Source organism: Paramacrobiotus metropolitanus, unplaced genomic scaffold (genome assembly GCF_019649055.1).
Source record: "Paramacrobiotus metropolitanus isolate TYO unplaced genomic scaffold, Prichtersi_v1.0 Parri_scaffold0000072, whole genome shotgun sequence".
Taxonomy (NCBI): Eukaryota; Metazoa; Tardigrada; class Eutardigrada; order Parachela; family Macrobiotidae; genus Paramacrobiotus; species Paramacrobiotus metropolitanus.
In genome coordinates, this window is record NW_026570292.1 from 547866 (window position 1) to 570798 (window position 22933).

Genomic DNA, 22933 nt, shown 5'->3' on the forward strand with positions numbered 1-22933 from the left:
ACTAAAGTGTACTACGAGTTTTGTATACGATTCTCAAGATGCAAGTACACATCCTTAGCATTTGCTACAGTAAAATTTCCAGTACGTACGGCACGCGGTACGGTTGAACTACGAAATCGCATACAGCTGATCGGTAGCATTGAATGTCTCGCCAAAAAACTGTATTTTTTAAACAAATACCAAAAGTATTACCTGCTAAAATACTTTTACAGCTTGTATAAAACCGCGATACGGTGACTGGAGTTGTATACCAAATCCATACACTTATAGTTGTACATGCTCGTACGTACTTATATTAAACTGACGAGCGAATTCTCATCGGTTTTCCCGTCCACTGTAAGTGGTATTCGCGCCATCCAAACTCGGTTACTCTGAGTGACCTTTGAACGTTAATTCCAGATCTTAACAGTTACTGTTATAACTATCACGTGCGCTGAGCGCATCGCGAATAGTGGCATAACCAGAACATCGAAGGTGAACCACCGATGCATGCGCCACTGGGAACACCGCACGACGGAGCATCAAATTTTATAAATAATTATTATGGCTGCCAGTAACGTAATCGATATTACGCGTGTTACATGAGATAATTATTCGGGATTAATTGGATCAATCACGGTTGCGACAAAATGTCGAGGCATCTAAAACTATGCTGGATGCTGCCTTTTATCTTGCTAGTCATTGGTAAGAATATTTTTCGAGCCACCTTTGTTTTAATTGCTTAATGTAATGTGATCTAGAATACAATATTAATAATATGCTCGTAAAACAACGTAAACGATTGTCGTCCATATTAATTACACCGGACTGAATGCGTTTACATATAACAGTTTACGTTAATTTACAGCACATTACAAAATTATTCTTTGCAGGATGTGTGCTGAATTTTAGCAGCGCCAGAACATTAACGAAACCGAGCGAAATTATCGACGATGGGCAATTATCGGAGAACTGCCTGTATTCGCGGGATAACAATAACTTGGTGAAGCGTTCTGGAGGTTAGAAACCAACCTGGCAGTCTACTCTAGGGTTCATTATGTATATCAGACCAAACTGTTGATGCTTAACGCTATACAAATAAAATATTTGTAAGTAACACCAAATTCACCAATACACAATCGGTATTTTGTTGTTTTTTTATTTGTAGTTAAATAAAATTGTAAAATAGCAAAATTAATATTGTCTACAAATACATATTATATGAGCTAGTGTAAGTAGCACTGTTAAAAAGTAGATACAGCAATGCTAACGTTCATGACAACTGTTCGATAATTGTTTATACAGAGTCTGTATGTACGAGTATGTAACAAAACGTAACTGCCAATAATTCCGTCGACAGGTACCAGGCGCCAGCTGGGCTGGACCCGGCCACCGCGAACCGGCGGATGAGGATAAGCGGGCCACCGTTACGTATTATGCATCCACTCTGCATAATACACCGTGGCCCAGTTTCCTGTACCATCACGCCGCCGAAGGTGTCCGCCGGTGACCTTAATCAAGTTGCTGGCATATATGATGCGCAGTATCACAACCACCTCGCCGTGGCGATACTGTGCGGATGGGGATATCTCCGCGGTGCAACAATCATGGTCTTATAGTATCGCTTTTTAAATACTGTACTTCGGTATCTAATCCATATGATTCTGACAAATGCATCGTTAACTGTATGTATGTATATTTATATTTTACTATACAAGTATGAACGCAACTGTGTATTGCACAATGTAAACGAATACTGCAGTCACTTCCGGTTACAAAATTATCCAAGAGCCAGTAACGGCTGTTCGCGGCTTGTACAAAACTAGCGGTAAATGCCATCTACTTTCTTGCATAATATATATGCAGATGTACGATGGATCTCAATTTTGTACTCAGTCTTTGTTTGCTGTAGATAATGATCACTTTGGCATGCACGTGGGCATTTTAAAGAAAACCGCTTAACACCTTCATGCCATTTTGTTCTGAAAATATTTTTGCCGTAACCCTTAGTATCCACCCTTAGAATTCAACAAGATCATCCTGAATTTATTTTTAGATTCCGTTGTGCATAAAACTGGGTATAAGTTTATAAAACCGCTACAACAACTGCATCTGTACGCATCGCTACACACAATATTTACGATTAAAATATCTTGTTACGTTAAGCCACACTGAGATCTCTGTTGTACGGTGTATTGCACACATTTGAAATTTTATTTCCGGCACACCGATTCACTCGTTCGCATACACATAGAATGGTTTACATTATTTAGCCAAATCTGATCACGACCGGAGAATTTGACTGATCGGTCGACTGTACACCGCGTACGGAATTCACCCACGACATCATCTGCCACACGTTCGTGTATGCTCCTGAAAATTACGCTCCGTTAGCTAGACTTCACAAATGCACAAATAAAATTGTTAATAATTACTGCAGATCACAACAGTCATTTTATTTTGTATAATTACATATAATTACTACCTGTAATGCGATGTGTAACGTTTTGCCTATCGAAACAATCTTGCAGCACACAAATTTCAGTGTTTGCACTCAGTCTTATGTACTTACCGAAAACATCACTTCGTCCGCAGCCTGAAACAAATAAAACAATTTTATCGAAACTATTTTGAAGAAAAAAATTAGAGATTAATTGCCTGTAATTAAGTTCCTCTCCTATTAATTTTAGTGAAAGCAGTCTCGTTTTGACCTTACCTACACCGAAGGATGTTAGTCCAACGATCTCGAAATGGTTCTGGCGCCGACAGATTAACGGACCACCTATAGCAAACTGCCGCTGTTATTTACGGAAATACTGCCTCGTTTATTGTGAATCCACCATGCAAGAAGGGTAATTTCAACCTGAATCGCCGTTGCAGCTATCGTGTGACACCGGATAGATGCTCCCGGCACAAACATGGCTGTTTGTCAGCGTAATCAGTCCGGGAAAGGCTTGGTTGAAGAATGTCTGACAGGTGGACTGCGGCACCAACGGAACATCCGTTTCCATCAATCGGCTGGACCCACTGGCCGTAACACTCACTTGACCTTTAAAAGTAGCCAGAAATACAGTAATACAGTAAGTATCTAAATTATTTCAGTACTGGCAACTGTCCCGAGCTTGCAATTATTTCTTGCAACTATTGTATCGCCATATGTCTGTATATTGTATCGCACATACACAGCAGCCAGTAGGTAAATATATTCTTAATACTACGTAGTCAATTTTTGCTGTTTAAAAGTGATTTTAATAATGTATCAAATACGCACGTTAAAGGTTTCAGTCTAATTACTTCTTACGTTTTTTGCGCTGCATCGGCGTTGTCAAACCATATCCAGCAATGTAGCAAACGGTCTATAATAGGTTAAAAGATGTTTTTATCAAAACCTATTCAGGAACTACACATCTGCAGGTAACACGACAAAAAGTGAATGTTACAGTGTATTATACAGATATCTTTACCAGTTTACCGTAAACCGGCGGTATTATTAGAGCATTTTTACCCCTGGTGAAGGCGCTTCCGTCGGCATGCAGATGGGTTTAACGAAAGTGCTAAAGGTCACCGGCGTGGATAGCCGAATCAGTGCGATATCGTTACTGAAACTCTGGCTGTTGAAATTGGGATTGACGATGGAGAATGCCGCTCGATAGTCCGTGCCGCGTGCCGGATCCCCGACGGACGCGTTGAAGTCGGTGGCTCCCACGCGCAGCAACAGGTTCTGCGCCGGCTTACTTAAAGAACAATTTGGCGTTATTTCGTTGTGATGTGAAGCTCGTACTACCACTGCATTATAATCACGCTAAAAAAATTAATTACTACAGTAAATATGAGACAATGGCGCTCACAGCAATCCTTTCTTGACTAATTTCTCGACTACTTGACTGCGGTTAAGCGAAGTAATTAACAAAATACGGTTTGCTTACTCAACAGTGCAATGCGCTGCCGTTAAAACCCAGTTCTGGTCTAAAAGGACACCGCCACAAAATTGACCTGAAAGAAACAAACAGTTTATTATTACAGTTTAATATGATGTACAATACGAGTACTGTAGTATAATGATGTAGTACTGTGGCAGCGTTTACACCTCCGTTTTCTTGTCTAGTTATCGCCTAATAAAACCTAATGGGCGTAGCCGGTGCTTTTATACGAATGTAGTAAAAATGCGGTAATACCACTTTTTCAATTTCTATTTTCTCTAATTAATTTTATTATTCTTTATTTATGTATTAACTTATTATTTCATTTTCACTATTTTGTTTTGCGTTTCTTTAATTAATTTTGTGGTTTCTAATTATTGAAAATCGCACTACAAAACGCTGCATGCATAAATAACTCAGCGTACCATTGTAGCGTGCATCGACCAGCGCCACCATATACGGCCAGGAGCCCAGCGTGGCCGGATGACCGCCGATAATGCGGGCCTGTCCGGGCTGCACCACCGGCACCCCGCAATCGGCGGAAGGCGGCGGCGCCACCGTCCACGGGAAGGCGGTGGTCACCGGGGGCGCCGTGGGAAAGGTCACGGGCTGGGGTGGCGGCGGCGTCCAGGGGAAGAAGGGCGGGACGGTGGTGGGAAAGAACGGTGAAGGTGTCGGCGCGAAACCGGACGCCACCGGGAAGAACTGGGCGCGGAAGCCCTTGCGGGGGATGTGGGAGCCGCGCTGGCCCTGGGCGCAGAAGACGGCGATGAGGCTGTTGGTGGTGGAAGTGAAGATGTTGAAGTCGGCTTTGTCGGCGCGGATAACTGTTTATTATCCAGAATGCTGGGATTAATTCGTTTATACTGAACGCAAATCCAGCGTAATTTATCAGAACTGTTTTCCAATCATCCCATGGGGATTTGGAGTCAGGTATATTATATTTGACTTTGTTTATAATTGCAGTGCAATAAATAATAAGAGGAAGGAGAGTACAGTAATTAACAAATATATGGCAGAAAAAAATACGTATCTGCAGTATGCTGAGACGTCTTAACATGGGCTTTTAAAACTGGTCTTTGGAAAACTGTAGCCGCTGTACTACGACAACAACTATGTACGAGTGTGCTATGATCCAAAAATGCTTTTTTACTTTTTGTTGTAATACGACGTTTTCCAGAGCGAAACATTAACGTAAATTCTACATAACAGAATTTGATATAGTAGGAATTAATAAATAGTACGGTATTTTTTATGCTTACGAATAAAAGCTTGGCCCTGTGGACCGAGTGCGAAGTAATCCTTGAGACTACAGGCCGGACCCAGCTGGTTAGCATACTGTCCATCCACGACGGCTAAGAAGTCCCGACCGGGAATTCCATACGGCTCCGTAAACTGAATTTGTACCTAATTAACAAAACCGCATAATACCGTACACTGTTAAGAAAATCAGTTTTTTTTCCTTATGGTTAATGCTTTTACTATCAAACTATTCTTGTCGAATCATGGCAATTAATTACTGAGGTATGCAGATGCCGGCTCGTAAGTTCTTCCGCGAACAGCGCAGAATTTTCCGCCAGTTTTATTAATTAGAAATTCAAAATTTATTTTTTGAAAATATTTGATCAGTATTATATACAGAGTATATACGTTCATGCCACAAAAACATTTCGCTTAAAATTTGTCTAAAAAGCTTTCAAAGTTTACCACATTGCCCGGCGGAACGGTTATTGTCCACCGGCATTCGGCATAATCGGGATAATTTCCGGGATAATTCTGCGGATACCAGAACATTCCCGCATTCGCCAGAAATCCGCCGCAAGCTGAAACCACAAACGCATGGAACTTTGCGAGCTGCCTCATCGGGCGAATGTCAGTAACTATAAATATATATTTACTATATATAGTACATAATTTATATATAACATTTATTTGAAAAATTAATAATAAATTTGAAATCTATTACATTCTTCATCACTATATATGTACACATTGTTAAATTACCTCTTTTCTGCTTTACTATCAGCGAAGATAAATTGTATCACGCTAAATTAGCCGAAATATACTTGCAGTTCACACTCAATCGCACCTATGTACCAGTATATGCGCACTTACTTTGAGCAAATACACAATTGAGCCAACCGGCAAAAATCGCACAATAAACAACAATCCATTTCCTCCGTAAATCGTCCATATTAGGCAACAATAAGCCGCGTGACCTTTAGGTCACCCTATTCCCGTAAGGGCTGCTGGAGGAAAAAACAACATCAACAGCACCAATTATACCGTGCATTCGACGGCGTCGCTGCCATATGATTAATTACAGGCGCGGTAGACATGATAAGCCAGAACGCAGGAAAAAAAACAGCAGCCGGCGAAAAAATTATATTACCGCGTAACCATCATTGTCATTGCCATGGCGTGACAATAGAATGTCCTAGTCACTGCTGATCCCAGCATAAACGCCGGCATTTTGCCGTACACAATGTCGCGTTGTTCATCGCCGAACAGGAGATCCTGCTACATCGAAGCTTAAGAAAAAGTGGCGGCGCCAGCACGTTTTGCTTTCTTCACCACTGTGGACAATTGTATCAACAATACATTGAACTGATGATTATGTTTAGGCAAGCTTTTCTAACTGTATACAGTATATACGCTACCGGTTCCTTTTCACCGCCAATGTTTTTCCCGGCTATAGGCGCCACCGTCGCCGGGGGTCAACTGGCCGGCGCGGCGTGTTGTGGTTTGCAACGCGCAACGCTCCACCAGTCACCTGACGTCCCGCATCACGCGTATGGTCATTTGCGTAACCGGTCAGCGCGGGTGTCAGTGTCAACACGCGTGACGTCGGCTTCCCACGCTTAACGTATTATACCGTTGCCGATTACTGACTTACGATGCGGCTGCCGTGTTTATTTATCAATATTCCATGCATCGGAGAAACGTGTTTCTATTTCTTTCTGTTTGATACTATGACACAGCGCAACTTGTGGAGAACGGCCATTATTCAGGATTTCAAATAGAATTTCAAACTGCACTTTTTTCGTGGAATTATAAATTTATAACAAATATTATTTCATCGTTGGGAAATACAAAATATTCGAACTTGCATTTTGTCTATTCTCGTTTGTGGAATAAAGACGAATTTCAAAATTTTTCTAGAAACTTATCTGTAAAATTAACGGCAACTTAAATAATTACTCTTTTGTCGATTTTCGTATTTTCAAAAAAACTTTCCGGGAATTATCAGTGAAATGAATGACTACTGAATTTTAACAATTTTTAAAGCATTAAAGCGTGTGTGCAACTTCCATCACAAATCGCACCAGAGTCGGGAGGCGCTGCTTTTTAATAAAACCAAATGAAGCTAAAATCATATAATGAGCGACAATGTCCGGCATTAGACAAAAACAGAGGTTAATAATCCATAAAAAAACAACACGAAACCACGCAAACAACGAGTACTCATCAAACAATCAGAAACACAACGACTACTGTACTCCGAACACGTAACAACCAAGGAAACGACTCATCTCCCGAAAAACCACTCAACACTGCAGTCATCGCGCACCACTCAGCCGATCCCATCTACTGCGCACCATTCTGCGGCTTCCCCTCGGCCAGCAGCCACTTATTCACCACGTGATCATCCAACAGCATCCGGTCGAAGCCGACGATCGCCTCCCCGGTCACTCCGTCCACCACATGGCGTTTGCTGCGGGCGAACCCGTGGCGCATGCGGTAGGCGCCCTCCATGTAGCCCGAGTGGTCGTTGGTGATGCACTTCTCCGTGCAGTAGCGCACCGCCTGCCCCTTCTTCAGGATGGCCGCCGCCGGGACCACCGTGTAGGCCGGCACATCCTCCTTGTCGCCGTTCTCGCACCAGACGACGGCGTAGTGCCCGTTGCCGACGACGGCCTGCTGGTACACGGCCGGGTACCAGCGCGCGTCGGTGCCGCGCACGAACACCTCGTCGTTGGCCACGCAGGGGAAGGTGCGTCGCGGGGCCACGGGTTGGCGCGGGGCGGAGGGGAAGGCCAGCTGCGGCTTGACGGCCGCGTGCTTCCACTCGTAGATATCCCACAGTTCGTCGCGGCTCAGCAAACCGCACTGCAAACAAAACATGCATGTCATGAACAAAATGCAAGTCAATATACATAAAAGTAAATTTATCGTTATTATAAGTTCCATTTACTACTCCAATATATGCCCGGTCAAGGAACGCAAAAAAGTGACGGCAAAACCAAGCTTAAATTACAAAGCCACAAGTTCAATTTTAACTGGAAATGTACTTCAATGGAACAACAATTACTGTCAATTAGTCATTATTTCAATTCACTAGTCAAATATGTACCAGAAAAAGGCACGTAAACCGGATGAAATTACTATAATTACAATTTAATTGGTATTTTATGATAATCAGAATATACATTGAAATTCGAAGCGAAGTTACGCACGTATAATTGATAGCCTATAAAAACCTAATTGAACTGAACCAACCTTCACGGGACCGTCAGCCAGTTGACGATCGGTCATCAGAGGGAAACGAACACAACGCAGGATCTCGCCCAGCACCTCGCGGAGATTTTCGGGAGTCGGTTCCAGGTCCTTCTGCTTGCAGAATTCCTTAGCCCATCTGCAAAAACAAAATGATGCCGTAGTAAACATTGCCGCATCACCATCTACAATCAAGTACCCACTCAATAAATTGGAAAAACTTAAATATTATGAAAAATGTATGGAAATATTGTGGTTATTTTCTTAATGTCAGAATTTTTATCGTTTCAATACGTGAGGCGAGCTGTGAAAGTTTCAAGTCAAACTACAACTTAAATGCGATTAAAATTTAAATCTAATTCACTTATAAAACAATCATCGAAACAAGATCACATGCGACAACGCTAAGTTAATATCTGAAATATCAGTATTGACGAATCACCTCAAACGACCTATAATCAGTACGGATACGGCCTCACGCGACCAGAACAGGTCGCCTTTCTAAACCGTCTGACAAGAGAGCGGCACACAACTTACTTCTCGACCGCCGTGTACACCACGTTCTCGTCCACATCCAGACTGTTACGGTTGACAATCAGGGCCAGTGTGGCGTGCTTGACCGCCACCAGCTGCTCCGACTGCAGCACCGCCTGACCCGCCCCGTCGACAAACTCCAGACACTTCTCCACCACGGACTCGGCATCCAAAAACATGGCCTGCAAATGAAATCAATTAAAAATGATGAACTATTGACATGAAGCAATCCGATTAACCGCTAATAACGAACGTACATTTTCCAAATTCAGCAGGCAGTTCTCCGCTTTCAGCTGGCGGAGAAGGAAGGCCGTGCACTGCTCCGACAACAACGGAAGGTCGTACTTCTGCGCGCAGTACAGTGTCTGGAAAGCGTTCTCCTCCGACAGATTCTCCACGCAGTCGGTATACATGAAGCTGCAAATGTTAACAAACTTCAGATTAAATTACTGGTAGTACATTCACTGTTGTATTTAATCTACAGACACAGCATATCGGCGAATAAATAACATTTTCAGCAGACCATCCCAACGAAAATACAGCAATGCTTTTCAGCCGTAAAAATTTATTAATTGTGCTTTCATATATAAGCGTATTTCTGAAGACATCATGAATTGTGGAAATTTTAAATCACAATCAGTGATAATCGTTTCGTTGCATTTATTTGAGAACCTGTTATTATGAAATATCGTGAAAAACAGAATGACGATAATAAATTAATTACTGAAATTAAAATCATTATTAATTCAGAACACTATTAAATTTAAAAAGGAAACGAAAAGAAATTACATTAAATTTTCAATTCTGAAAGCACAAATTTTCCGATTTCCCAGTCAGTGCTCGTGTTTCGGAGGAAATTCAAAAAACCTATGCCTGGATTTCGCTTGCACACTGCACGTACGCACCTGAGCATGTTGCCGAAGGCTTCAGGGAGAATTTCCGGAATCTCCAGCTCGTCCTTGTTGCGAGCGTCATCCACACCGTCCGATTCTTCCTTGCTGGCAGCGTCAGCCGCCATCGCTCCATAGAACATGGTGTCGAACACCGCGCTGCTGATGCTCAGCACGTACCTATGAAAAAGCGTGAAATTATCTATCAGAAAAGCGTAAATTTACTCCAGGGACTCATCAGGATCACGCTGATTTGACTACTTGTAAGACTATTCTACTGGCGTACTTATGGGCGCGGAAGGTCTGGACTTCTCCATGCTCTCGTCCTACATGGAACTGCACATCGCTGCGCTCCCCGGTGACCAGACTGTGTTTGACACGCGCGGCGACCCCGCGCACTGTGGCTTGCCAAGCACTGACGCTGGTCGACATGGTGAGTGGATAACGATCAACGCGACACTGCTGACTAAACAATAAAAGAAAACACTGAAATCGGCGGCAAAAATCCCGCAGGCACGGTAGGAAATCGTGGCAAACTACCAGGAAGAAACCGTGCAGGTTAAGTTGAAATTTAACAAGAACACTGAACAGTGAAAGGCTGTGAAAGCTGAAAAATTCAACACCGGCGAAAATGACGTGTGGGCTGGCTATTTATATGACGCTTGCCTTGCGGCTAGCACGTGATCACTTACACGGTGCACAAGAGCCACAGCCCAGACCGAACGTTTGTACGTACGCGCTGAATGTACGATGAGATCAGCCAATCAGCGGCGTTCTGTTTAAACTTTTAAACGCGTTTTTTCCTGCTCGTTAAATCCGCATATCTGCATTCTTTACTGCTGTCAGCGGCCGAAATCTGAAGTCAGAATCTCTTTTTTCTGACTTTCTCGGTAGAGTCTTTTTATCCGAGGTTGCGCATTTTCCTTTCTTCGTTTTTCATCTGGCAGAGTGTTTCGCTGAACTTGGCCATTGCACTGCTTGTAGGACATCGCATCGAGAGTTTTGTTATCTATTTTCCCACAGCATCACTCGAATCAGCCATCATGTCGACCAGTGAAAGTTGTGAAACCGTTCGCCAATGGCAGGCCACAACCCGCGGGGTCGCCAACCGTGTCAAGCACACGCTGAAAACGGGGGAGCGCAGCGATGTGCAGTTCACGGTGGGCAGCCAACATGGGGAAGCGGAGACCTTCCGCGCACACAAGTAGGCAATTTTAACTTTTAAGAAAATTTGTATGGAAGATCAGATCAGTAAATTTGTATAGAAGATCAAGAAAACAAACAAGCAGGAGCAAAAGTACGGAAAAACCGTAGAAGTCACGGTGGTTTGTTTTGGTAGGTACGTGCTGAGCATCAGCAGTGCAGTGTTTGACAGCATGTTTTACGGAAGTTCGGAAGACAGTAAGGACGACAAAAAGGAAGAGTTCGATGTTCCTGACGTCCATCCTGATGCGTTTGCCAACATGCTCAGGCACGAAATCGGAAAATGAATTCAATTTTTGATAATTATTTTTAATACTTGAATAAAAATGGCACGCCATATTTTTATTCCATATCTTTTGAGCATTGATTTATGTATTTCGTCCAGATTTTCTACAGTTACTCTCAGTAAATAAAATTATAAAAAAAGATTTAAATTTAAGGTTGCTGTAAAAATAATTATTATTGTTTATTAATCTTTATTTATTATTACTGGTTTATTATCCCGCTTGTATTTCCTTAATTTTGTTTGCTTATAATTCGTTGTGTATGTTCTTTTTAAATTTTGCAGCTTTGTGTATACTGATGCTGTGGAGAATTTGTCGGAGGAGAACGCTTATCCGACACTGTACTGTGCGCAGAAATATGGCATTCCACAATTGGCCGAGCAGTGCTCTGTCGTCCTGCTGCGCCAGCTGAAACTGGAGAATTGCCTGACGAATTTGGAAAATGTGTGTTGAATAACTGTAGAGATGATCATGGATTTATTCTGCGTTGTGACTAGTGATAACCCTTGGATGGTCGATTAATTAATTATCGATTACGGTAATCGTTTTTCAGGCTGCTTCTTTGAATGCCGAGGCGATGATCGAGAAGTGTCTAGAATTCGTGGACGGATCCAGCGCGGCCATTCTGCAGTCGGACAAGCTGAATACGGTCAAACAGGCGACACTGGGGCTGATTGTCAAGCGGAACAGTCTGAACGTGGAGGAGATTGTCGTCTACAAGGCTGTCGAAAAGTATGTACTCACTGCAAATGTGTGTCACACATTTTACTCTAGCTGCTTTATGACCGGTCAGATAACGGCATCATGTAGATCATGTTTTGTTCGGCCTGTATTTTATGCCTATTAAATCAGTAATACCGCACATTGTATTTGACAGCCGTAATATTTGATATTTTATTCGTGATGTTTGAGTGTTTTTTAATCCGAAATTTTATATATTTTACGATATCAGATACTTCAGTAATGTACTGTACTTGTACTGCGTGTTGACACTGTGTAAACTGGGATTTTCTAAGATGTTACGATACTCGTATTAATGACAATATACGCGCGGAACCACATGTCGCTGTTTTGTGAATATTGTACGAGTACTTAATTTTAATGGTGATATTAACTATGAATTCATTTTTTTGGCAGTTTTCTCTTTTCAGACTAGTGGCGTACGTAGATAGAGGCCTTTTATTAATCCGAAAACTTATCTCTTATTTTTTGAAAATTCGTACTAATAATAATTTTCTTTAAAAGGCAGAACAAAATGTTCTTTATACAATACATACAGTAAAAGTGGTAATATAGGGGGGATTATTCGCCGACTTGAACCATGAAATACACTCGTCAACGCGGTCAAATTACCGTACATGTTGTAGTATTTCAGAAAGTTATTTCTTACAGATGGGCTAACGAGTACTGCAAGCTGCACGACATGGACCCGTCTCCGGAGAATCTCCGCCAGGCTCTGGGTGAGGTGCTGCATTTTGTCCGCTTCCCGTTGATGTCCGATCCGCAGCTGACCAACGGACCCATGAAGGTGAGCATTTTATCCGTCCGACTGCGATTTCCAGTGCCGCATGAGAATTGAATTTTTACTTTTTTTAATGTGAACTTAAATTTTAACGTTGAATTTTTACTTTTTTAATTTGAACGTTAATTTTAGCTTTTGAATTTAAATTTACGTTCTGTGAATTTAAAATTTCCTTCACATTGATTTTTAGTGCGGATTGTTGAGCCGCGACGACCTGTGGGATATCTACCAGTGGAAGCACGCCGCCGTCAAGCCGTCCATTATCTTTCCGACGGTGCCGCGTGCACCGTTGGGACGCCCGATCAAAGCATCGCCTGGTCGCTTCTGAGTTTTGATACGTTTGGTAGAGCGTGAGGTACAATATGTTTTAACAATCGGATTGTTTGAAAATTATTAATGCATAGTATTTTGTCGAGTGTTTGATGTTTAAATAACAGCTTGTGCATTGCGTATTTATTAATGCATAAAATTAGTGGAACAATGCGGACTAAGGATTTTATTTGTTACTGTTTTTTACTTGCTTCTGTTCGAAATGGGTTTTTCAGTCGGTATCAAGTTTAAGTTGTCTGACACATTTGGTTAAGCAATAAAGTTTTGTCTAAAGTTGAGGTGCTAACTGCAAAAAAAGCATGGAAGACGTTGTTTTTGGATCTGGGCAAAAGTTGCCTCCCTTGCTTCGCCGATTCGTGGTACAAAACACATTTAGAAAACTCCATATTTCGCCCTGAACAATTTTATTTTATGGTTAGTCGTTCCAGTTTCCATGCTGAATTAAATTATAACAACACATTACGAACACACATTTTGACGTTCGCGCTTTCTGCTACCATTTGTGATCTTTCAGTATCGATATGCGCAGTGTATGCAGACTATACAGTTGTAAACAAACTCGACCTTTTGTCCACCCCGTGTCATCGCATCACACAATGGGTCGTGGCACCTCGGGCGCATTGAGGGCCTCGGTCGGCGACATGGGTATGAATTTGTCAAAGTTGAGGCCGGTCTTTTGCTCGATCCAGTCCATCATGGTGTGAACGTGCGTGTAGACGCCGGGGGAATTTCTCTGGGCGCAACCGATTCCCCAGGACACGATGCCGTGTAGTGTCCATGTGTTGTTCCCCTCATCCGCCACCAACGGCCCCCCTGTACCAGACCGTAAACATGTACAGCACAATATGCAACTTTCTTGGCTCTGTCGTCGAGTGGTTCGGCTAATCGTAAGACACACCGCAAAATTATTTATTTGTACCTGAATCGCCTTGACAAGTGTCTCTGCCTCCTCTGTCAAATCCCGCGCAAAACTGCAACAAAGTTTAAATGTCAGAAATTGTTATACCGGTGCAGCCCTGCCTAGATTTATTTAAAATTAAAAATTTCACTCTTATGCAAACCAGATACGTACAAGTATATGGTATTACGTATATATCGGTAGAATACTGTTCTTACGACCACCGGCAGTTTAAGAATCAGACGTGTAACGAAGATCAAGACGGGTCTCTACGCTAACCATAGGATTTAACAATGGTGAACAACCGACATATATTTGAATTGAATAATTTGAATAATAATACGCACCATCGTATTAGTAATGCGGTATCCCAGCCTGTTCAGGCATTCGTTCTGCATTCATGACAATATAAAGGAAAATTGTTAAAAATGATAAGACAGCAACATCCCAATATTTAGAAACCAAGGGCGCGAATTAGCGAGATTGTACGTACGTGATGGTAGACTTCCGCGGAGACTTGTTTTAGTTTGTCGGTTCCTGAACCTATCACGCCGTTTTTGCCTTCTACAAAAGCAGTCATCGAATTTGTACTATAATCAACAAAGCAATATAATTGATTAAAGGTCAATTTATACAGCATGTATAATATATATTTGACCCCGTCGTTGAAATTAATCAACAAATATATTTAGTAATAAAAAAATGTGTTTAAAAGTAATCCTATCGCAACTGCATCATATGTATAAAGGGGTGGTGATTCCATGCGCTATATATAATGATTATAATCCATGGATTTAACATCATCGTCCCTTTACACACTGCGTTCATTGACTTGCCTCCTTCATGAGTATGACCCCATCCGCCTAAATACGCAATCCTCCGTCCATTCTGTCCTCTCTCCTGGAACTCTCCGTCGTGCACGGGCCGCTTGGGCAGACATGCCGGCATAACATCGTTATCGAACTTCTCCACGGGGCGGCTCAACCGTATCAGGGCAATGTCGTTGTGCTTGATGTCATGCACGTACTTCTCGTGCAGAAACACTCTAGAGACGTTAAACCTGCGAGCGGAATTGTCGCGGGCCGTTAACAGATTCTCCTCGCCCAGGTACACTTTGACGTAGTACTCAAACTGGGCATCGGACAGGCCGTGTTTACAGTGCCCAGCGGTTACCACCCAGTACATGTCAATCTGCAAATATTTTGGCGGGAAAATGTAAGGTCATCGGGTGAAAAGCTTGTCAGTTAACACACACTTGCACTACCATGCATGCACATACATTGATACTCGTGGGCTCGTAGCTAATTATGAAAATATGTACAGCACATATTAATTTGTAAAAACACTTTAATATGTATTAACATTAAACATAAATTAATACATTTGTGCATACATTAACAGCTGATATATTTATAACGAATAATATTATAAAATCCCAAACCCTTATAAATTGTTGAGTAGTATACGCTGCATTTGTTGCTTGTGACATAATAGTATTCCTAATTTAAACATACCAGTGTGCAGTCACAAAACTGCCGGTAGGTCATCCGGTTGTCCCTGCGTATTTCCTGTACCAAGGCGCAGGCCCATGGCCAGCTGTTATTCTGCACCGGGCCCCCGCCCACAATACGAACACCTTTGGATGGAGGAACCTGTGGTTTGCCGCATATTTGCGGTGGTGGACGATTTGGCTCAGCAGATAACTCTAAAAAATAATCCAGAAAAAAGATTGCTATACTGCACAATATACAAAGTACGACTGCAATGCAGTGCGCGTTTACTACTTTTGACTGCACAATCTACGAGGTGTCATGCGATACAAAAACAGCCTATTTCAAGGCGCAGTAGAGTCCCAACGTAAAACGTCCAGAAATTTTTTCTGGCTTACTACATGTGTATGTATTTTACGTAGTTTAGTACGCTTTTTTGATCATATAGATATTCAGAAAACGAACTCCTTCATGATGACTGCCATATTGTTAAGTACCCAACGAAAATTTCTTCCGTTAAAATTAATTGTGCAATAATTAAAGCATGTACTTGTACGAATTTTCATACTGTCATTACAAAGGCAGTAACCTGTTCTGTTGTAGACGGTAATAAACAAAATTAACACAGTGCTATTACAACATAATGCGAGCAAAATATCCTACCTGTATTTTTACAGATTATGGTACATGTACCTCAAGTCAAGGCATACCGCCTACCACTCACAATGAATTCGGAATTAAAAACATAACTTACGCGATAGACTAGATAAGACAACCCAGAGCGTTCCAGCAGAGAAAATAATCCAAATGTAACTCATATTGTGGATGTGATGCATATGCAATAGCTGGCTATTTCACCGCGGACCTTACCGCGCTCTTCTAAATTCTAATCGGTGCAAAATGTAACAGTTTTCCCTATCACGTGTAGTTTCCTGGATACATACTACCACAGTGACCAATGTTGCGCGCTTGTCTGTGCTGATTGCAGCGTTTTTGTCCACGAACCTACTTGAGTAATCAGCTGGATTTGCTGACCCAACCCTTCTCCCTTTTCTGCTGAGAAATAGCGGAATGCGCATTATCACATACAAAATGAACGATTTGCCATTAAAAACATGCTGCTTGCAATAGCAAAGGTCAACCACCTGTTTTTGTAGACTTTATGCACCGGAAGCCATTGTACCGCTAATATGACGTTTATTCTTATCGCTGCTGTTACAGATTTATAGTTTATGTACAATATACAAAATGAATCCGACGTTTCCATAAAATACAAGAAATAAATGTACGCCAGTAAAAGTGGAAATACGGTGTGAAATGCTTACACGTGAATTATTTTTACAGCACAAGTTCCATATTATGTTTTACGTACACAAACTTCATGTGTACGTAAAACGTGGAGCGTTTTACGTACGCTTCACTTATACGTGGAGCATTTTTATACAGAGGTATGTTTTGTATTATTTTTTTTATATACCCTTTCGTATTTTTAATCTTTTCTAAATATAAATCCATTTACGGGTGGCTGCTAATTTTGTTTTATGAACATGACGTAAGTTTTCAGTTTAATAGAGAAAACGAAACACTGACCAATATTATTGTGTAATTAATTTATGGACACATACAGACACATGCCTGCGAGCTAAATTCCAAACGTGCAAGCATAAAATGAAAAAGAAGACAATTTCCACACTTTTGCGCATAACCAGCCAAACAACTAAACGTTTTTATGGTGCTGTTGATGCTTCGATGCTTCACTTTTCTCACATGTGAACAAGTTGCGTTGTATCTTCCGGCACAATTTTTATACATAAATTAGTAGAATAGAAGTTTCATTTGCGACCTGTCAGTTGTAATTGTATGCCAGTTGTGAAAGTGAATCGATCGCTAAAGGGCAAGAGATTGCTTCTTATAAGAGATTGTTTTATGTTTATAGCGCTTCCGGCCGTAAATTACACACAGCTGTCATACTGATTTGTAAACTCCACATTATTGACACCAAACATTTACATACTACATAGTACATTTGGCAGTTGGCAATCTTAAGCGCACTTTAATTTCTGGTTTTCTGCCAACAGTTTCTCTTAAATCCAAATATTTTTTACCGTACGCGGAGTTTAAAAGATGCCCCAAAATAATGATAATTGCCGCTAATTTTGCAGAATTCTTTAAAAAATCTGTAATCTTATTTTTATTTAATTTTACATATATATGCGCGATATAATCATGACAGCAGTGATCAGATTTTTTGTTTTATTTCTGTGTGATTGCCATTTCTCTGCAACATTAGCGCAGTGTCCCACCCTGCCATCGGGACATTGCTATGTGGATTGTACACAACCTGTCTACAAGATTATCTGCGAAGACGTCAACGGAAATGCCTTACACAGCGACATTATGGTGTATCAGGATTCGCCGCAGTCCCTCGAACTGACCATTTGGAATTCACCGGCAGTAAGCCGACTGGGCTCCACCATTCTGTCCACGGTGGCCAACCAGATCACTTCTCTTTATTTGGATAATCTCCGCAACCTCGTGCTGTTTCCAGAACTGAATGATTTGAGCAAAATGAAGGATTTGAAAATTATGAACAGTCCCCGGTTGATGGACATGCCGGCTGAACTGCTGCCACATGGGTATGTACAACGTATACTGTAAGAATTATGTAATAGTTTCTGTACAGTAATGTACATATACAATAGGGTAACCTCGGCGGATGGTCGCTAAATTTGATTGTGCTTTTAGAATATTATTCTATATTGTAGGCAGGTAGGCGAGATTCGTCTTGGCAAATTTTTTATACGGGTAGGTAGAAAGCATGTTGATATTGTTAACCTTAAGCCACATTTGTAAGGTCTGTTTAATTTTGTCGCAACTTTTTACAACTGAGAAAAAATATGCGCTGCCATAATATTACTAAACTAACTATACGAACTACTTAATTAACTAATTAACTAACTATACTAATTAATTACCATAATATAACTAAATAGTTTAGTAATTTATGGCGCTGCTTATTACGACTGGTAAAGCTAAATTGTTCTCGTACCAACAAATTCCATTTAGATAGTTAGCGTATTATGCTGAATTAAGTCATTTAACTAAAGTTAATTGCACGCCTAATTTGCGAGCACGATATTATTGTTTTCGAGTATTCATTATTCATGTACCCCTGCCGCAAGTACATCTGTACATGTACACTTACGTGCATAAGTAATTATGGTCAACTGCAGTGCAGCTGATACTGCACACTTTCCTGTAATAAACTCAAAATAATTTACTTTTCTGGCACTGGTGCATTGCATGATATGGATTTGTGTCTTTTGTGGAAGTGATTACTGATGTAACTGCTTGATTCATTCAATCTGCAGTGTTTACTGCGTTAACTGTATAGTTACGTCTATGTACTTGTACGATGCTTTTAAGGGAAGTGGCCCGGTACATGGTACCAAAATCGTGTACATGCAGGAAATATTTTACTTTCGCGCACTCCCAAACCCTTTTTTCTCTTGTTTTATGACATTCTGTAGTCAGATGATTTGTATACACATACACAGGCGAGAAAACCGTTTGTGCGCGCAACATCCGGTTCGGGAGTTATGGCACTTAGAAAATTCCAAAAAGCATGTACATGATTTTGGTACCACGTACCGGGCCACTTCCCTTAATTAATACCCGCGCATGCGTAAAGCGGATACGTCATAACTCATAACCATTTCAATCAAAATATCTGTATAAGTAGAAAAAGCGCCGCAGGAGTACACGTGAGTATTTTTATGTACAATATCATGTCTTCCACGATGTATTGTAAATTGTAATATAGTTTACAATAAAATGTTCAAATTAGCACTCTTAAATACATGTGCACTGTACTACATTATAGAATATTATAGCATTACAATATAGTACAGTGCACATGTATTTAAACATGTTAAAGGTAATTAGTTCAACTATGTCATTCATGTTAAAGTTACAGTAATTAGTTCAACCATGTCAACACCATTCATCAATTTTGTCATCCGCAAAGCTACCGGTATATATATGGTTTCATAACGGTTCTGTTTCTACAATCTGTGAGATCAATGTAATTTCACCTTTCTGCAGGATCGAGACAATTCACTTGTACGCCACCAACATCACCGAGCTAATCAACGACTTCGACGAAGTGCCGCGCATTCCCACGGTGCACACCTTCTCTTTCAGCCACGGTACCCTACGCCACATCCAGCCGCACTTCTTCCATATCTTCCCCAATCTGCAGACACTGCGCATCAGTCACACCCGCTTTCTGCTGGATACTATAGATGACAAGACCATCTACCCGGAAGCCAAGCTGTATTCGCTGCAGTTCACCGATAACGATTTTTCGGCTGTACCGGAAAATGTCAGTACCCGAATGCTGTACCGGCTTTTCGCCGATACGAATATCGGTGACGGCGGCGAAGTGGATGTGTCCAATAACGGGCTGCTCATCACGACGGACACCGTTACGGCGATGCAGAGATTGCGGAGGATCAGAAGTCTGAATTTGCGGGGAAATCGGTTTAGGGATTTCTCCTTTTTGACGACCGGGTTTCGGGGGTTTAATCGCTTGGAGTTTTTGGATCTAACCGGCACCGATTTACTGAAGTAAGTACGTATATACTAACATGTATGACTTTGCCTATACATCCGTACGCACAGATTATATACATGTACCATAATATTACTAAACTAACCAAATATTACTAAACTATTACTAACTAAAATTAACTACTACTAAACTAACTAAATTGCGGCATCTTTGTCAATATTATGCAAGTACATACACTGATGCACATACCGATGCGCGTATATACGTTCTACTGTAATCTCGCACCAACAAATTGCGGCACCTTAAGGGTAATCAATTTGTAACTGTACAGTTCAAAAATTTTCTTATTTTCTTTCTTTCAGAGATACAGGTAATTTCTTTACACAAACAAGGAGAATAACCGTTGAATTTATTAACTCTTAACCGGCTATTTACAGCGTAAAGGGTGTCTTTGCTGGATTGCCAAAACTCCGCACGCTCCTGTTAGCCGACAACAATTTCCATGATCTATCACTGATCGACATCTTTGCCGACTCCCAATCCGAGAAGCTCCGCGTTCTGGATCTATCGGGCAACCACCTGCGGGCGCTGCCCACCGCGGGTGGCAATGAGGCCTTTTCCGAATTTTTAGAGGAATTCAACTTGTCTCACAACCAGCTGAACCTCGATCAAATCCAGGATTATGAGAACTCCAGCGCCACCTTCAATGATTATCAGAATTTAAAATTTCTAGACATATCGTACAATAATCTAAGAAAATTCGCCGGTGAGCGACTCACTCGTTTACGAAAACTGGAGAAACTAATCTTAGCCTGCAATAATTTCACCCGCATAACGAAAGCGTCCTTTGACCTTTTGCCGGTAACTCTAAAGTTTTTAAATCTATCGTTTTGCGCAACGAAGGAAGCGGAATCCCCGCGTTTTACGAACGATGCACTGAGTACTTTGCCGGTCCAACTGGAGACTCTAGTTTTTACTCAAGGATTTCTAAAGAATTCGGTTTTTGAGCGGTTTAAGTTGGCTAAGAAATTGCGGTTGAAACATTTGGATTTGAGCTGGAATTCCATTTCGCATATTCCACATAAATCGGATATATTGTTTCCGTTGATTAACATACAATCGTTGCGGTTGAAGGCCAATCTCTTCCAGTCGATCGCGCCTAAAGAATTCGAATATTTTCCGGCACTGAGAGAACTGGATTTGTCATCAAATATGATCATTTCTATTGGTCCATCGGATCTGGACGGATTATATAATTTAGAGGTACAAAGTGGTTTTCTTTTTTTATAAGCACTGCATTAAAAATGCACTTTACGTGTGGATGAAAACATTTCACAAATAACGACGCTGTTGTAAAAGAGCGCGCATGCTTAAATGACCTTAAAGTACCAGCTTAGACGACTATATGTACGTCATTGATTCATGACCGATTTTCCCTATCTTACTCGTAATTTTTGATCATTTACGACATCATGTGTTGAAATTATGAGACAGCAGTATTTTTGAAGGTACTGTATAACTTTTTTTGCTGAAATATCGAGTAAAAGTACGCTTGATATCCGAAAGATCACTCAATTAATAACGCGCCGTAGTAATGAAAGCGGGCAACTTTAGTTGACCTTTAAATTAACGGCTTAAACTTTGACCATTTCGTCTGTGTTTACCTTAATGATGTGTATTTTATAAAAACAGGTGTTGGATCTATCCGAAAACAGTATAATTCAGGTGGAGAAGGGCGCCTTCAAGTATCTAGGGAAACTCAAATCGTTATATTTCCGTAAGAATGCCTTCACGAATATCGGTACCATGTTCAGCGGTATCCTGTATCCCCAGCTGCAGCAGCTCAGTCTGGATGGGATGCCACTGAACTGCGTGGATGCGGACATTGCCGGGTTATTTCCCCATTTGATGTGGATCTATCTCAACCGTTCCCAGCCGCTATACATGGCTTACGGTTCCTTCCGCAAAATGAAGGAACATGTCCGCACGGTGCCACCGCAACCGGTGCCCTTTGACCCGCCTACCGCAGCGGATCTGGGCTGTGACGAAGATATGCCCTACCAGACGATTATGAAAAAGTACGTCTTTACTGATTTCTGAAGCTTGTACCCTATTGCATCCGAATGAAGTAAAAAAACTGTAGGATTTCCAACCATCGCTTTTCTTCCCTAAGGCATCATACACCTGTACGCATCTGTGCACGAATTCGAATACGCTGCACTGTACACAAATACGAAAATTAATATACAAAGTGTAATATTTGAATTACATTTAATTTATAATTATTTGATAATTATTTTTTTTATTTATATGTATGTGTAACGAAATTATGTTCAAGACAAAACATACAACAATAGTATAAAGATGTTACTGCAGTTCTGGATAGACTTACTAACGAACTGGTATCTACTATCTTCTTTAGCTATCACCGTATCACGGTACCAGATGGTTCGAACAAAGTCGGACAACAAATGATTCTGAATTTTCCTTCGTGCCATGTGGATGCAGAGCGGAATCTGAAAACTCTAATACAAAATGTGATATGTTAGCATTGCGCTTCGATGTTTTTTTTTCGGGTTTGTTTATTTGCTCCTTTATAATCCATCGTCTTGCAAAATGCTACTAAATCCCAGTATGTTGTTGAATCATCATCTGTACGGGCGTGGTTCAACCAAATCAGTATTAGCTACCAACACTACTCTAGCCTACTGTTACACGGTATTAGTGTTTCCTGGTACTGACAATAAAAACCAAACAATATTAACAATTTGTTGCAAAGTTGCATATTAACGGCATAATTACCAATATGCTGT

At 41.2% G+C, this 22933-nt stretch overlaps 5 protein-coding genes and 1 long non-coding RNA gene across 6 annotated transcripts; 3 read left to right on the forward strand and 3 right to left on the reverse strand.

Moving 5' to 3' along the window:
* Nucleotides 1-454: 454 nt before the first annotated feature.
* Nucleotides 455-1777, forward strand: LOC129594949 (uncharacterized). The gene is made up of 3 exons (XR_008691243.1): nt 455-684; nt 873-998; nt 1340-1777. It is a non-coding gene; the product is annotated as an uncharacterized LOC129594949 (long non-coding RNA).
* A 212-nt stretch (nt 1778-1989) lies between these two features.
* On the reverse strand, nt 1990-6262 carry LOC129594943 (serine protease 30-like). The gene is made up of 11 exons (XM_055491807.1): nt 6015-6262; nt 5607-5722; nt 5162-5306; nt 4325-4726; nt 3906-3972; nt 3485-3713; nt 3281-3335; nt 2843-3028; nt 2696-2761; nt 2552-2575; nt 1990-2352 (listed from the first exon to the last, which is right to left on the reverse strand). The coding sequence occupies exons 1-11, from the start codon at nt 6091-6093 to the stop codon at nt 2249-2251; spliced, it is 1473 nt and encodes a 490-aa protein (XP_055347782.1). The 5' UTR covers nt 6094-6262; the 3' UTR covers nt 1990-2248.
* Nucleotides 6263-7230: 968 nt separating this feature from the next.
* Nucleotides 7231-10433, reverse strand: LOC129594946 (BTB/POZ domain-containing protein 6-like). The gene is made up of 6 exons (XM_055491809.1): nt 10107-10433; nt 9836-10000; nt 9188-9347; nt 8934-9112; nt 8400-8535; nt 7231-8009 (listed from the first exon to the last, which is right to left on the reverse strand). The coding sequence occupies exons 1-6, from the start codon at nt 10250-10252 to the stop codon at nt 7488-7490; spliced, it is 1308 nt and encodes a 435-aa protein (XP_055347784.1). The 5' UTR covers nt 10253-10433; the 3' UTR covers nt 7231-7487.
* A 217-nt stretch (nt 10434-10650) lies between these two features.
* On the forward strand, nt 10651-13426 carry LOC129594948 (BTB/POZ domain-containing protein 6-B-like). The gene is made up of 6 exons (XM_055491812.1): nt 10651-11024; nt 11160-11291; nt 11592-11751; nt 11861-12039; nt 12700-12835; nt 13020-13426. Exons 1-6 carry the CDS (start codon nt 10864-10866, stop codon nt 13155-13157), a joined length of 906 nt encoding a protein of 301 aa, XP_055347787.1. The 5' UTR covers nt 10651-10863; the 3' UTR covers nt 13158-13426.
* A 120-nt stretch (nt 13427-13546) lies between these two features.
* Nucleotides 13547-16472, reverse strand: LOC129594947 (trypsin-1-like). The gene is made up of 7 exons (XM_055491810.1): nt 16302-16472; nt 15572-15762; nt 14894-15248; nt 14551-14621; nt 14405-14449; nt 14079-14130; nt 13547-13972 (listed from the first exon to the last, which is right to left on the reverse strand). The coding sequence occupies exons 1-7, from the start codon at nt 16381-16383 to the stop codon at nt 13749-13751; spliced, it is 1020 nt and encodes a 339-aa protein (XP_055347785.1). The 5' UTR covers nt 16384-16472; the 3' UTR covers nt 13547-13748.
* Nucleotides 16473-17587: 1115 nt separating this feature from the next.
* On the forward strand, nt 17588-22874 carry LOC129594942 (leucine-rich repeat protein soc-2-like). The gene is made up of 5 exons (XM_055491806.1): nt 17588-18183; nt 19652-20176; nt 20558-21383; nt 21813-22198; nt 22543-22874. Exons 1-5 carry the CDS (start codon nt 17759-17761, stop codon nt 22667-22669), a joined length of 2289 nt encoding a protein of 762 aa, XP_055347781.1. The 5' UTR covers nt 17588-17758; the 3' UTR covers nt 22670-22874.
* Nucleotides 22875-22933: the final 59 nt, after the last annotated feature.